The sequence below is a fragment of the Solea solea genome, chromosome 13 (assembly GCF_958295425.1).
Source record: "Solea solea chromosome 13, fSolSol10.1, whole genome shotgun sequence".
Lineage (NCBI taxonomy): Eukaryota > Metazoa > Chordata > Actinopteri > Pleuronectiformes > Soleidae > Solea > Solea solea.
In genome coordinates, this window is record NC_081146.1 from 23,829,153 (window position 1) to 23,845,633 (window position 16,481).

At 42.6% G+C, this 16,481-nt stretch overlaps 1 protein-coding gene across 3 annotated transcripts in view; it reads left to right on the forward strand.

Annotated features, from left to right (window-relative positions):
- The window catches only part of sema6e (sema domain, transmembrane domain (TM), and cytoplasmic domain, (semaphorin) 6E), a 171,836-nt gene that overhangs the window by 128,811 nt on the left and 26,544 nt on the right, over nt 1-16,481 (forward strand). For all 3 annotated transcript variants that reach the window (XM_058647097.1, XM_058647099.1, XM_058647098.1), the window contains one exon: nt 6,496-6,573. In XM_058647097.1, the coding sequence (XP_058503080.1) occupies nt 6,496-6,573 (78 nt within the window). The remainder of the gene's footprint in view (nt 1-6,495; nt 6,574-16,481) is intronic.

Consider the following 16,481-nt stretch of genomic DNA (forward strand, 5'->3'; position numbering starts at 1 on the left):
TTTGACAGAACGGTAATTTCCCAGAGAAATAGAATAATGAATGTATTTGTTATTTGTTGCTGTGGTAAAAATGTTTGAGCGCTGTAATCACCGGCACTGTGCTGCTCCGCCGACGTTGTTGCTGTAGGTTCATGTCTGGTGTAAAAGCTCTGTACTAAATAAAACCTCTAAGGTGCTGCTGCTGTCAGAAAGCCTGATGTTGCTTTTAGTGAAAGTTTATGAGCAGAGCACGGCGGCGGAGCCTTCAAGCATCGCTTTCTTTTTTCCTTTTTTTTTCTCCACAGCCTTTTGTTTTGTCAGGCAATGTTTTAACCCCAGCTATAGCGTAGTTGCTCCCCAGCTTTGGGATCTATTTTTGGGGCTGTGAGGAATGTTGGGCCCCAACGTTCCCCCCCTGACTTCTCCCTTTTTCAACCCCTCAGACCCCGAGAAACGATTTCTCCCTTGGCTCCATTGGGGAATACGTTCACCACCATAGCATGCTTAGCCCTCGTTGCAAAGGGCCTGGAGAAGCTCTTAACATCGCTCATTCATAAATTGGATCCAGCTGATTGGCCGGGAGCCACCGATGGCAGCGTTTTTATTTTTCCTCCAAGCTGAAGTAGAGAGAGAGAAAAGGAAAAGAAGGACCGTGGAGCAGAGAATGGATAGGGCCTGCTTTACTTGAGCTCGCGGGGTGACTGAATCCCAAAATCCTTTGTAGAAACTGCACCTCCTTCTGGGATTAGGAGCTTTATAAGCCTCATCAGCACCAGCCCAGGAGGTCAGGTTTCCTCCACCGTATCCTCCTTCACCACACCATCGAGTCCGTCTCCCTCCAGATGAGATTTACTCCATCTCTGGGCTTCCTACCACCGCTCTCTCCACATGTCTGCGTTTCACTTATTCCTGGCTTTTTCTCTCTTTCTCTCTCTCTGCACCATCAGGTTTCGTCTTTCTTTTTTTGTTCCCCACTCGAGGTCCCGCTGCCAATATTAGATTTCAGAAAAAGGTTTTTAAATAACGGCTAGGAAGCGTATGAAATGGGAGTTTTAATAAGAAGGAAAAATACAATGCGGGAGCAGAGGGAGACCTGAAACCTTCAGGACCCTGTGGATCTTTTTCTCTGTTTTTCATGACATCCTTTTCAATTCAGGGGTCTTCTCAAGGATAGCTGTGTATTTATTTTTACCTAAAGCACAGCGGAAGCAAGAATGGGGATGGTATAGGATAACTGGAAAAGTTATTATCTGTACCACGCGAGCGCGACCTAAGCACAGCACAGGAGAAGACGGTTATAAAGAGCCAATGCTGGCTGTTTTTGTTTGTGGCTCTCTGGGTTGATGACATTATTCTCTCCTCCTGCTCTTGACAGATGAGTCATAAAACCCATTTAAACTTAAACATACTGCGCGTACGTCATTACGGGAGATTTTTCTCTCCATGCTTTTTATCCACAGGAAAATCCAAAGATAAAAACGTGTCAATAATGACCGTCCATCGCTCGGGGCGGAACATCCCCGCGGGGAAGTCCACCTTTAAACAGAGATGGAAGTTTACAGCGGACAGTTAAAGTTTTTACTGTTCACCTTCAATTTCTCCTCCAAACACTGTGACTTAAACTATTGGTATGTTTTACAGCCCAGATGACCCATTGGCGTCTCTGTAGAGTTGTCGCCACGTGTGCAGATTTAGCACCCTGTTATTACCAATGGGGAAGAAAATAAGAAAATAACATATGTATGTATATATATATATATATATATATATATATATATATATATATATATATATATATATATATATATATATATATATATGTGTGTGTGTGTGTGTATATATATATATGTGTGTGTATATATATGTATGTGTGTGTATATATATATGTATGTGTGTGTATATATATATGTATGTGTGTGTGTGTATATATATATATATATATATACACACACACATGTGTATACATATACATATATATGTGTGTATATATATGTATATGTGCATATATATATATATATATATCTATATATGTATGTATATATATATATATATATATATATATATATATAGATATAGATATATATATATATATACCCCCGAACCGTAGTCAGGAGACCTCCGAAGGCCACTAGCTCCTTTTAGCTCGGATTAGCTCATCACGGCAACAACACATTAAACCACGGGACAGAGTCTGCCTTTATTCACAGCACTGCAGGGTGATACACAGCCTCTCTTATTGTTGTGCGTCTCTCACCATAAGAGGAATAACTCAAAATATGCACGGTGACAGAGATATTGTCGCAGTAAAAAAAACATTAGCACAAAGACGCCGATCCAATTTTCTATGGCGATAAGATGAGAAAAAAGAATGGGACAAAAAGAAAGGGGTAGATAAAAATGTGCGATTAATCGCGATTAAATATTTGAATCGTTTGACAGCACTACTTATGATTCAAACATTAGGATAAATCTTGAACGCTTTGTTGTTCACAGCCTTAATTAACCTCCCATCAGCTTCCAGGTAAGACAGTCAAATGTCATATCTCTTTGAATGGCCTTGTTGAGGTTAGTTATTTAGCAGCAGCGTCACGCACGTGTTAGATGAAACCATCTCGACTAAGTCTCTGTGTATTGTGTTATTCCCGGGATGTTGTCCAAATGACAGCTGGAAGTTATGAGTCCCAGCCTCAGAAGCCGAATAAATCCCCTCTCCCCTCAGCAGCTAATGGATGTTCCTTACACAGTGTGGCTGCGGGCGAAACATAGACACCTCTGCGTTCATCATAGCGTGACAGAGTGCGAGCGAGAAGTCTGGCTCGGCCCGAGCTTTAAAGAGCGGCGAGGGACGCACACGAGCGCCGCTGTGTAAAAAAAAGGCTGCGCGTGGAAAACGCGACGTCGCCTACGTCCAAACTCCGCAGCGGGGAAACATCTGGCCCGCGTTTTCACTGCTGCAGCGGTTCAGAGGTTCACTCCTGTCATGTAACTGAAGGAACACGGAGAGAGGGGGGGAAGGCAAGCACAGTGGGGGAGAGAGAGAGGGAGGGAGATTCATATACAGTGTGTGGTGAGGGCATGAATCATTTATTAAAGCTGTGTCACATATCAGTAGACACACACGCAGGCTGGAGTCATTTCTAGACCTCGATACACAGCGCTGCTCAGTCTGTGATGCGTCGGGAGAGCAAAGGCACGGAAAATAACTGGACAAAAAAGTCGTTTTTTTGATGATGAAACGACGAGTTTGGTGTTAAAATGGTTCACTTCCTGTCTGTGTGTGTGTGTGTGTGCAGGTACAGAGAGAATCAAACGTAACAGAAATCATTCACGTCAGCAGTGGCAGCCGGTTTAGTGAAGCCTAAATATTTCTAATTTAAATGCCTTGTACCAAAACGTGTGGACCACTGCTGTGACCATGATTTCCTTTGCTGCATCACAGGATATCTAACGTTTTGGAACAAGTTTGACAGACTGGACTCAAGTTTAAATGTCTTCAGATAAAACGCCAATGTTTACTTTTGTCGTCAAATAACATCCATGTCTTTATTAATGTTTCCCGAACTAGACGCCATCTTAGTTTTTTTTTAAACTAGAAGAGACCATGTTTGGGAGAACACCTGTCAATCACTCTGTAGCCACACCCTAAAGAAAACCCTGTTATCATCTTTTTCTTTCTACGGTTGCCAAGCAGCCTTCAGGGGGGCGCCAGAGATCGCATGGAGGGCACAGAACTTTGTCTGCTGTGAGGTTTTAAAATGTATATTTATGTATATTAAATTTAGAAAATCCCAATCACAAAACACACGATTAAATAATCAGAACTCATTTTTTAGTCCACCTTTAAATGTATTACGCTATTTATTACCAACTCAGGTCAGTTAGCGGCTATACCCGATCACTTTCCTGCTGTTGTCGGCATCTGTGCAACAAAGTATCACTTACCAAAGACTCACCGGTGACACCGGTGGCCAGTTAAGAGATTACAAGTTCCAAGCACTTCTGCATTGGCAAATCTTTCTCAATCTCTTCCTAGTGAAACACAATTCACCAAACTGACCAAACACATCTCAACAAAAGAACAAAACTTCATTAGCATCTTCTAATCTGTACAAACTGCAGGGCTTTTGATTGATCACAGAAAATCAATTCCCTGGAGGAGGAACAACATCACATGTTTTCAAAGACCACTTTTCCACGAGTCACATCAAAAACAAAAAGGTTGTTTTGCAGGTCAACGATGTATTTTATGTTTATTATATTTGGAGGGCATGCTAATTAAGATGTAAAAATTATTCTGGATTTGGCATCTCTAGGTCGACCGGTGATGAGTGCGTGTTTTTATTTTTTAATTGTTGTTTTTCCTCATTTCCTTTATAAACTTGGGGTTCATTAAACTATGCTTATACTTTGACTCGCAGATAAACAGATACTCTGTTCTCGGCTTCAGGCGTCAGACTGGGAATAGAGTCTGCGTGGCGGTGACACGCCGCGGTGGGATTTCTCTGTCGTGTTTACAGACTGAAGGGTGAAAGTACTTTTCCTAGTTATTTAAAACAGGTCACAGGAGTTCTCATTAAAAACTTCCCGCCATTAAAAGGTTTTGGTTGAACGTGGCGGCGAATGCAGCACCAGAGGCGAGCTTTTGACATTTATATTTTCATTTTCATATATCGTCACTTTTGTTCGGCAGATCGACGGCACGTAAAGATGCCGTCACTCTAGACCCGCTGCGCTCTTTATGCTGCCGGGGTCGTTCCACAGAGCGACTGACTGGCAGATGAGTGGAAGAGTTTAATCAAACACGGGGTGTTTTGATTCTGCTGGGAATCTATACTGTGGGGAATGTGACTAATGGTTATTGATGCTGGTCAATGCCTTTAAGGGAGGAAGTAAACAATCTCCAGTCTGACAGCAGCTTATTCACTAAATCACACACACAGACGTACAGTGCAGTACATTAAGTAGGAGCAGGCCATCGACTCGTCTGCTCACGACTGGGGCTCTGTGTGGCTTTAGCTGAGGCTCATGAAGTCCACGAGGGGCAAAAATTATAAATGGAACCTTTGAAAAACAGCTTAACATTTCTCCACTCTTCTTTGAACCCTCTTTTATTTTGGCGTTTGCAGTCTAATGTGTTTTTATATTAACAGGAAAATGGAGTTGGATGTGTCTGTGTGTGTGTGTGTGTGAACATGTTTTCCATGTGTTGGATGAATGTGTCAGACGGCTTATGCTTCAATTGTTATTATTTTATATGATTGATTTAGCGTTGAAAGTTTTTTAAAAATGACGCCTAAAGACACATGGTTCGTTGAAAGTGCTCCAATGTTGTGCAGTTAAGAAGTTAAGTTGTCTCCCAGCTGACAACGTGATACCTGGGAAAATACAAACTCCAAGAACTCTGTCTCACCATATGAAAATGACAAAGACTGACTTTTAACCAAGATCCTTGAATGTGGTCCTTGAATCTTCAGCAATTGGTCCTGGAAAGGCCTTGAATTTGATGTCGACAAAGGCGCGGGAACCCTGAGTCCACCGCCTAATCAATTTCTCGTTCTGACAAACTGAAAAATGACGACACCCTCAAAATAATAACCAAATTAACCACAACATATTCAAATTTGAGAAGCTACATAAAAGTACCTCATAAACCCCTCACTTAAAAAAACACAGAAAATGTTGCTTTATTTACTAAATTAAAAGGAAGGAAAATGAGTTAATTCTCTTTTTCTCCGCTATGATCAGCTGAAACCGTGCATCGTCATTTTTATCTCCCACCTTATGTAAATACTCGTAGCTCGTATGTGGGCGAAGTAATTACAGCTCGGGACTTTAAAGCCTTGTTTGAGATGCAGAAGAATAAAAAAAAACAAAAACCCAGTGTGTTCTTAATCCACTGACTTCAGTAAGAAAACAAAAACAGCTCAGCTGTCCTGACTCTAATCAAACACTAATCTGATTGTGATCTTTCCTGTGTCTCTTTTTATTACGGTCTACGTTCGTTCCATTAAAGCCGACCGAGATTGGGGATACTTGTTAGTCTGCCTTTGTGCCGGAGATAATTACACAGTGTGTTCATACCAAGAATCAGAACGCCTTAACGGCCACACTTGTTTCATCACGTGACGTAGTCGCAAGAAGATGGAAGTTAAATTGTGTGGATTTAAAAAATAACAACAGCGATGTAGGCGTTGCAGTCGTTCTGTGGTTCCATCATAATTTTAATTTTAGACCACACTCTGAGAATGACAAAGCAGCAGTGTCGCCGCGTATTTTTCCTCCTCTTCTTTGTTTCTTGGACTTTCTCCGTCTTTTCCTCGTGGGCACGCGCGGTTCACACCAGGACACTCTCCAGCTCACTTCTCTCAGAGAAAGTGATAAATTGTTGTGATGCTGGTGGCGAGAGAGCGGTGCCTCGTTACGTAGCCGACATCTGCTGAGCTTCTCTGTACACTTCCCTCCACCGTTGACCATCTGTCTCTCTCTCTCTCTCTGTGTGTGTGTGTGTGTGTGCAGGAGCTGTCTGTCTTCCCGGGACCCGTACTGCATTTGGCTGAAGTCGGGCAGCTGTGCCACAGTTTCACCTGGTTTCAAGTAAGTCAAACACATACACACACACACACACTTGGTGCTTATTATGGGGTAGAGCTGACGAATGTCACCACAGCCGTCATTACGCTCGTCAATATTGAGTTAATGTTAATGGTGAAATGAATGAAAGCTGCGGTGTTTCCACCTGCCAATGACTCTCATTCAGACTAATGGAAAACACAGTGTTGATGTGATGAGACATTCTGAGGGTTTTTTGTTGTGTTTTTTTTAAACGGTGGTGCAGTGGCTTGTGTTATTGCCTCAAAGCAAGAAGGTCACCAGTTCAGATCCTGGTTTGTGGGATTTTCTCCACTGTCCATAAACATGCAGATGAGGTTAACAAGACACTTGAAATGCAGTGCAGACGTGGATCCAAGTGCAGAAGGAGATCATGTATGAGGAGGTGAAGGTCATACGATGGTTTTTGGAAGAGTTGGGTCTTCAAGAACTTCTTTAGGTGTGAATGTGAGAGTTGTTTCTCTCTGTATGTTGGGCCTTCGCAGGACTAGCGGTTGTTTGCCATTAATATGCCGATATATCGGGAGTGCTTGGGCCAATATCCAGTTCAATACCAGTAACACGTGTCATCAGGTTGCACCTTCTTATTCTTCTGAGGTGATCTCACCACCTACTGCTTACATTGATCATCTTATTCCAGTGCATGGAAACACACTTTGAAGCTCGTTTCCTTTGACTGGCTCTGAACTGATTCCTTGCTTAAGTACCACGGCACGTTGACTCACTGATGGAGGTGCACCAGAGAGAAAAAACATCAGCCGAACTTTAATAAAGAGGCAGCAGCAAAGTTCTAACCAAGGTGATTCATTGTCGGTGTCTCCTTCAGACTGAGGACTCCAATCATGAACCACCTAAGGATTGAAGTGTGCAGATTTGCTTTCTAATCAAACTCTCCAGCAGGAGGATTCAGACTTTAATTCTCCCCCAGAGAAGGTTGTACTAATTAGAGAGATCAGCCTCGGCATTGTTTGGTCAGTCTGAAAGCACATTAGTGGACACAGCTATATTAAGACGTTATTAGTCCAGTAACTCACAGTCACAGTGGACGCATTCCTGTCCCAGTCAATAACGTGGAGCCGAACAGAAGCAGAGGCAACAATTTCCATATCTGCTCTCACTTCTCCAGTCGTTTGTCCGCATGTGCTGTAGCTGCACTCGTTCTCTTGATAATCAATAACTTATCTACAAGTGGGCAACCTCGCCGTGATGAAGCTGTGACTTGCAGTTTTTTTCTTTTCATAAGACCGATAATGTGCAGAGTGTTTTCAATTTTTTTTAATCTGTTTGAAAAGTGTTTGGAAAGCAGAAATGCTTGTGTTTGACCGACAGCCGAGCTGGCAAGACTAAAGAGACATAACGTCAACAGACGTGCTCTGGGAAACCGCAGCAAACGCGTCAAAAGCCTCAGTGATGGTAAAGAGTGGGAACAAACCTGTAAACAGATGTTATCAGTGCAGCTTTCTCCACTGGAGCTTTGTTTGTTAGTTAGTTCAGAAAGCCCAAGTGCAAGGTAAGACGCGTCTGTACTTGTAGATAAGATGAGGCTAAACAGTGGTGCTGATACTTCACCACGTGGGCTCCATTCTGGCTCATGGCCTGTGGTGCTGTGTGTTTGTCCCCCATTTTTCCTGCTCAATCTGTCCAAGTTAAAGAAAAGGAAACCTAGATGCTAAGTATAAAACGGTCGACACCTTGCAAGCACAAGTCAGGACGCATTTAAAACCTCGAGGCTAAAGAGACCAAAGACACAACAAACTTTTTTAAACTGATTTTCAATGTTTTAATCCTGAGAAAGCCCAGACTAGACGATCCAATCAAGACACAGGACCACACACAAGCAGACATGGAGGCGGACTGTCGGCAGCATCAGTAATTAACTGCTGTGCGTGCGATGTTTTGTGCTGAGAAACCAGGAAGACCCTGTTAATCCCCTCACACTGCAGGATAATTTGGCCAGATAATCCGGCACCCACGATTGTCGGGTCAAGGGCCAGATCGAGACCGAGATCTGGACAATTATCCTCTATTGAGGGGCAGCGTTTAGCTGTTAGCATCACTGTTAAGTAAACAGCAAAATCAAGTTTGTAGTAGCGATAAAGACAAGTTGCGTAACAGGAAAATGACGTTCAGCGATATAGACAATTTAATAAAGAAAAGAGAAACCTAAAAAGATTTTTAAAAAAACAGAATTGGTAACACCTTGGCAACGTCGTCCTCTGGTTAGCTTCTTGTGCTTTGTCGCCATTAGCATCCTCCTCCCTCCTCTTAACGCTCAAACTACTGACACTGAGAGTGACTGAGCAAACAATATACAGAGCTATATTACACCGATTTTAACTATACATATAAAACTGATTTCTGTACAGTTCCAAATTGAAGTATTTCAGTTTGTCAGGTAGCACAGACAAGCTCAAGATGCTGCTTCATGTACAGAAAACGTGCATGCTGCCGTTGTCGAGCAGCTAAAATACAACTGATATACAGTTTCAAGCTGGACGAGCACTCATGACACAGTTTATATCATTTCTCCACAACTTCCGTCTGCTTTCTCTCGACGTCGCTCTCCGTCTCTGTCATAAAATCAGAAGTGATGTTCGGCTGTGTGTGTTCCACTGCGCCGTCTGGCAAAATAAGAAAGATGGATGGATGGGTGGTTGGATGGATGGGTGGACAGATGGATGCATGAATAGGGAGACGGATAGGTGGATGTAGTGGAGGTGGAAGAGGAGGAGGAGGAGGAGTCGAGGTAGTAAAAGGTACTATTTTCTTGTCCTGGGCCTTCTGGCAGTGGAGGACTGTGAACATCCCCATGAGGCTGATGTACAACCTGCTGCTAAATCACCGTTCTTTTATCTCCATGTACATTGGTTATAAACACACACACACACACGCAGGTAGCATCACTTCCACTCATGACTGGCTTCCCATAGATTACTTTTGCTGGCTGTGCAGAACCAGCATTATGACATGTCGTCTGCTCGGCCAGTCGGACACTTTCCTTCCTCTGCCCTCACATGGACAGGAGCTAATAGGATTTCTTTCTTCTTATAGATGCATGTTTCCGTCTGCATTCGCATTTCTGCTGTGTCCATTTCGGGTTTTTTTTTTCTTGCCAGTTCCTCGGCCGGGCAAAGTGACTTCCTGGAGTCGTGCCTTGCCAGACGAGCAGCTGTTTCCAGCAGCTGGTTTACTTATCTTCGTGTAAAGACTTCACGCAGCTGGTTCGTCTGGCAAGCCCGTGGCAAAGACGAGACTCCGCGAAGTCACCGTGCCGCGGCCAAGAAATAATCAGGCACATAATCCGCCTGTAAAATCACAATTTGAGGATTTCTTTTTTTTTTTTTTTTTTTACACCAGTCCTCGTGGAGTGTGGATGGATTAAATAGTCAGGAAGCAACATGTTGATTTATGACATGTAGACGTGCTGGTCGGCAGATTCTGTGACCTTTGTTTCCATCCTGAGGGTCTTTTTAAGGTGGTTTTGTACTTTGACAATTCAATTTATCTGTATAGCGTCAAATCACAACATATTGTTACTATAAAACAGGGCTAAGTGATTTGAGCAAAAAGTCGAATAAAACCCTTTTTTTCTGCCAGATATTACAATTAAGATTTTTTTTTTTTACTTGGCGTTCGAGTCATTCGACAAAAAGTCCTTGAAATACTTTTCACAAACAGATAATCTGATTATCTACGTCCTACTGATATCCAACACTGTGTTGGATATCAGGATGTAAAAGAAGATTCAAGAATTGGAAGTGTTGTTGCTTTCAAGTAAAAGTAATAAGATGTCGTAAAAAATATGTTTTCGTTATTAAGAATCTGTGAGTAATAAAGCGAGAAAAGTTGGCCGGCGACTTGGAAAAGTTGCCTTTAATTTGGTCGTGACTTTTTTTCATGATTTGAGTTAAGGGTGTAATTATGATTAGGGTTAGTTGCGTGGTTTGAGGTTGGGGGTTAGTCACTGTCATTGGAAGGTGAGAGAGGAAGAGAGAGGAAGACCTGATGTGGCTTCACACTGGCAAAGAGCTCCGCGCTGCTCGCCGAGGGTTTGATTTATGAGTCCGTGCTTAGCGTGTGGGACAGAGCTGCACTGGAAACCAATGGACCAGAACCTGGAAGAGATCAGCCAAAATATCCTGTGCAGACTTAACTATCAGGACTCTGCCAGAGAGAGAGAGCGAGGAACTCAGACATGTGAATGGAAAACCAAAAGGAGAAAGTGTGGAAGTTTTTATTTTATTGCAAAGAAAGTGCAAAAGTGTCAGAGAACATCTGTATTTCATTTTTGCTTTTTTATGTTCAAGAAAGGAAACGGAGTGCTCGTGCTGTGTGGCTCTAAAATGACAAAAGACTTTCAACCTGACCTCAACACACACATGGTTTTTTTGTATATATATATATATATATATATATATATATACATATACATATATATCACTGGAAGAAGTCGAGGGAAAGATGGTGAAAGTGGAGAACGAGGGTGATAAAGGTATAAAGGTATAAAGATGAAGTGATGTGAATCAGGCAGCAGGAAGAGCCTGACCAGAGTTCATGATGAAGCAGCTCAATAGTCATCACCCTACTGGGACCTTCTCCGACACACCTCCCCCCCCCCCAAACGTCTCTCTCCATCTCCTCTCACATCATTTCTTTTCACTATCGGCCTCTTTTTCTCTCTTTTTTTATTTCCTCCAGTCCTCTCTCATTCAGAGTTGGCATAAATTTTAATGACTGATTTGTGGCCGATCGCGAGGATAGGAGCGAGAGGAGGAGGAGGAGGATGATGAAGGAGAAGGAGAGGGCGGGGGGGGGTAGAGTTTTCACAGCCCTCTTTCTCTTTTCCCTCTCTTCATCTCACACGTTGAAGGATTCCGCGACCGCCCGCCTCAACTTCACACTGTTTTTCGGCGGCTGTTTTAATGTTTCTGTGTCATCCATAATGCATTTGACATAATCACCGTCGCCAAAGCGCGACAACGCCAAAACAAAACACGGCCAAGGACAGACGACGGATAAAGAAGCTGGAAGGAAAAAGCAGGTCAGCTGTGCAGAGCAGATTGAAACTTATTGGAGCATACGGCTGGTATTTCTTATTGTTAACAAATTACACAAAGCACTTGAAACAACACCCAGTTAATCCATCTCTTGATCCTCAGTAGCGCGGCTGTGGCGCTCTGCTGTCGTCCCGCCGCTTCCCAGAGACATAGATCATTTAAAGAAGGTCACTAACATGTGGCTTTCATTTACTGCAAATAATAGGACAAAGGAGATTAAGTAGCACATGTGTTGCCGGACTATTTTTGAGCTGCTTATTAACACACAGTCGATGCCGTTGTGGGTATTTTTAGCTCGGTATGTGACATTAGAGCCGTTTACAAGAGGAAGTGTTTTAAGTTTTGCAGTTAATTTGTATCATTAATCATGTATCATGTTATTTGTAAAGCTTGGAGAATGGTATGTATCCAAAAAATGGATACATTGGATTCCACTTGTTCATGCCCATCTGTTGGTGTACAGTATGTAGCACAGAGGTCTGCCACACGTTTCCATAGAAAGTGGATCTTTTTCTTTCCCCCATTGTTGCCGTATACGTTTACTGTGTCACGTTCCTCTTTCTTTAGTGACTTTATAGGCGGACTACGCAGTCGCGTGCTGATATGATGTCACACTATTTACGTAGCACGTGCAGCTATCGCCCTTTCAGCCAATGGAAATCTACGCCGCTACCAAACTCAAGCCAAATTATCTGGATCTGCATGTTGGGTTATAAGCCCCTCCTCCTTCCTCCATGTTACTGGACAGAACATGGACACCATAATAAAAAAAAAAGTCAAAGCATACGTTGAATATTCTGCTAGACCCTTGCCTACAATTTCAGGCAGTTTATCCTTAGCTACTTAAAGCTACAGTCTGAATTTTTCTGTGTTTCTGAAACACTTTTCGTCTCAGCAATCACAAAAGCCGTAGCTATGTTTATTTCTCCGTTCCGAAAAGATTCCGATTGGAATTTACAATGCCATTTACACGGACGCAAAGTCCCAAAGAATAGACTATTCTGAAATGTGCGGTGTCTAATTCCCCGAAGGTAGAAGCAGAAGAAGAAGAAGCTTCACTTACTCTCGTCTGAGACCGTTTTTCATCCATTTCTGTTCATTGTTATTTTTTTTTTGGAATGAAAATACATCGGTAAAAAAAAACCCGAAAAGTTTGTTAAAGTGGGTTAAACACGTAGTAGCACCGAACTAGGAAGTCGCAATTGGATTGACTGTTTATACACACCGATCCAAAACCTCTCGTTGGCAATGAAATGAGTTTCAGAATGGGCTGTGTGTAACCGGATCACAGTTCACATTAGGCTTGTGCTTTTAGAGAGGCTGCGTCCACACTTACTGACCCTAGCTTTAATGCCGGTAATTCATATTCTACTCGTGATTATTTGTAAATAATTCCAACGAGGCCAACAGACGGTGAGTAACGAGGCACTAAACATTAAAAGAAGGTCAATAATGTAACTCATTCTCATTCCACGGACGAGACACCGAACATCTGTAGTTGAATCATGTCCTCGCGCACAGTTCGTCATCTTGTCCCGTGAGCTGCTTGTGAAACCAGTCCCCGTACCTGCACTGTGTCTTGTTTATGAACTCTTTCGCACGCAGGTGTTAATTTGTTGTGCATATGCTGGCGTGAATACATCTTTTTGTGGCTTGTTATTCAAGACTCGTTCAACGGCGCATTCATAAAAATCTTCTCCTCTTTTCCCTGTGATGTGCAAAAGAAAATCACGAGCTCTGTCGCCAATGCCGGGATTCAAATATTAAAAAATTACGACAACTTAGAATTCAGATCCCGTGGGTTTTGTTTTGTAATGTAATGTCAGTATAACGGCGGACATGGCCCCCCCAGACTGAAAGGCTTTTCTGGGTTGACAGATGTCAACGTTTGACAGCCAGCGGTTTCTTGTGTTTGGACAGATTCAGCTTTTTTTTATTCCAACCCATGAACACTACAGAAGGTCAGTTACGCCGTCTAGCGCTGACATGTCTGACGTGCTCGTTCAGGAGTGAAGATGACCCGTCTCGCTGCTAGTTAACTCGGCTTTGTTGACAAGCTTTGGTTCACTCCAGTTCGTCGTGTAAGAGTCCATTGTTTGGATTTGCTTATTGTCGCTTCGCTGCCAGCCAGCGTCTGACATCCGCCGAGCCGAGTGATTTATGTTTGACACGAGAAGGCTGTTTTCATATTCATCCGCCAAAAAATATGGAACGCTTCTCTGTGCTGACCTTAAATCTGAGTTTCACTCGTGTGGGCGTGCAAAAGAGAAATAAAAAAAATAATAATTGTGACATAACTGGTGCGAGCGGCGAAGCGCGGCGCGGTTCAGTGTGCGGCTTTCACAGGTGTGAGGTGGAAACTTGAAGCCTCCAGTGCACTTAACAGCAGGGTAGGAAACGCCGTGTGTCCGGCTGCGAAACCTTTGAAACAAAACCATTTACATATTCATTTATTCCGAGCTTTTAAATAAGGCAGAGGTAGCAAATGTACAACCGCGGCCCCGGATTCTGCTTCTGCCTTTGTGCCATTAAAACCCACTTCACTGCTTTTGTATTGTTGATGTTCAGAGGAGCTTTCTCGGCCGGTGCTGTGGAAGCTTTTTCCCCATTAAATGTAAATAAAATGTCAATTACAACATGCAGGTATCATGACATAACATCACTCACATCTCGTAGCAACATGTTTTTGGAGTTAAAGATGAATAATTCTATACTAAATTGATCTAAGAGAGAACCAAGTGCTGAATGTGAGAAGTTAGTGATATATTAAGACAAAAAAGGAGCTATTTTGATAATCGATGAATCGGTTTGATGCTTTTTTCATGATTAAAACAAGATTTTTGATTGTTTCAGCTTCTTAAATGTGAATATTTCCTTCATTTCTTTGCTCCGCATTAACAAAGAAATCATTTAAAACTGAATCCTTTCGGTTTTTGGACAAAACAAGACACATTTCATGGACCAAACAGTTACTCGATTAACTGATTATGAAAGTAATCGTTAGTTGCAGCTCTAAATCAGACATGCCAGGGTGCAGTAGTTTCCTCTCTATGGGAAAGCAGAACTCTCAGCCTCAGTCGAGGTTAGCTTGTTCTCTCTGTCCCTCACTTTAGTGTTTTTAGATGGTGAGAGGAAACCGGAGAACCAAAATCTGGCAACCACGTCTCTGTTGTAACCATTTTAAAAGCTCAAGGTCACTGCTTTACTTTTATTGCCTTTCATGACCCCAAAGTAGACGTGAGACTCAACAATCAGCTGTTTTTATTTCCCTAAGAACTCGGTGTAAACTTTTCTTTCCTCCCACTGCGACTGTTTTATGCATCCATATGGATTTTCCAAGATATACCATACCTGTACCCAGCTGTAGCTGCAGGGTTATGTGTTAGCAGGTGGAATTTATTGAAGGTTTAAAGTTTTTTTTCTTCAGGGGGAAACTGTTGATAATAAAAGGGTGGAAAAAGTAGACCCCGAACCACGGCTTTAAATAACTCCGAAAAATATGAACTTAAGAAAACAAACACTTTGCTTTTTTTGATTCATGCCGGAGAAAACAGCCTCGCTGCGGACGTGATCAGACCATTTGCGGTGATTATTGTGTCGCCTCTCGGTCGTAAATTCTCTCCCACACTCCTGCAGAGCATCAGCCAGGCCGTCTTTGATTTGATAATAATTTCCCCGACACTTGACCAGTCGCAGGAACCACAGAGGGAAGTGGCTGTTGGAGAGTCTCGGTTGTTTGTGAGTAACGGAGGGAAGTGTAACCGAGTGAGCGTCTGTTTGCTCCGCAGCCTCTTTGCATCCTTTCACACAAACACGCACCAAATCCCGATGGCGGAGTCGCTGCTTTAATGCACAAATATGGGAATGATAAATAAATAAACCTTTACTGAACAGGAAAGTAATTGAAAAAAAAAAAACAGCCATAAAAACAAGACAACATTAAGATGTCAAACATTCATAAAATCCTAATGAAAAAATGTTTTGAAAAGAGGTTAAAAATTCACCAAATGAATTTCCTGTCTGATTTATATACATTGACAATTTATGTTCCCGTTGCCTGGTCGCACTCAGTCAGCAGCTTTGATCCAGGGGACAAACTGCAGCCACAGGCCTTTTATTGCTGGGATTATAGCGTTATAAACCACAGCTGCTCCATACCACTTTTTTATGTCCAATACAAGTGGTCATGATGTCACCTATAAGAATCTCAAGCCTCCACAATCCGATTTGGCCCGGATCTAGTAATTGAGATTTACTGATGTTACAAATGAAGTGAGAATCAAGCTCATTCTCCCAGAGACTTCCATTCAGATGCAATAGTAGCGTCGCCTCCTGGTGGCTATTTAATATACTCTCATTTTGTGGTTGGCTTCACGACGAAACCAGAAGACGACTCAAATGTTTCCTCTTTTACCTCAGGACAAGTCTTGGGGCAGCCCAGAAAAGGAACTCAGCTCGCCTGGGGTATTTAATTGGGTACTATAAAATCCAGCCCATGGGGGCCTCCTCCAGTGTAATCCTTGATCACTGCATCTCTCGCCTACATCCTGGTCACATGACATTGGTGACGTTTGACTCCGTTAACTGATCATTTACGTGAAATGAGGGCTATTTGGATTTGGTATTGCAAACTTTTCTTTTAAGGCGCCTTTATTTATTGATACTATCCGAGCTTTAAGGGCACAGGACATTAAGCAGGTCACTAACACGATGCTTTCCCTTCTTTAAAGGCTTGGTAACTTCCCGGTGCTGCGTTAACAACATAAACCTGATTAAATAGGTCATTTGTTGCTGCTGAACTCTACTTCCAGGCAACTTTAAATGTTGATTTTTTGT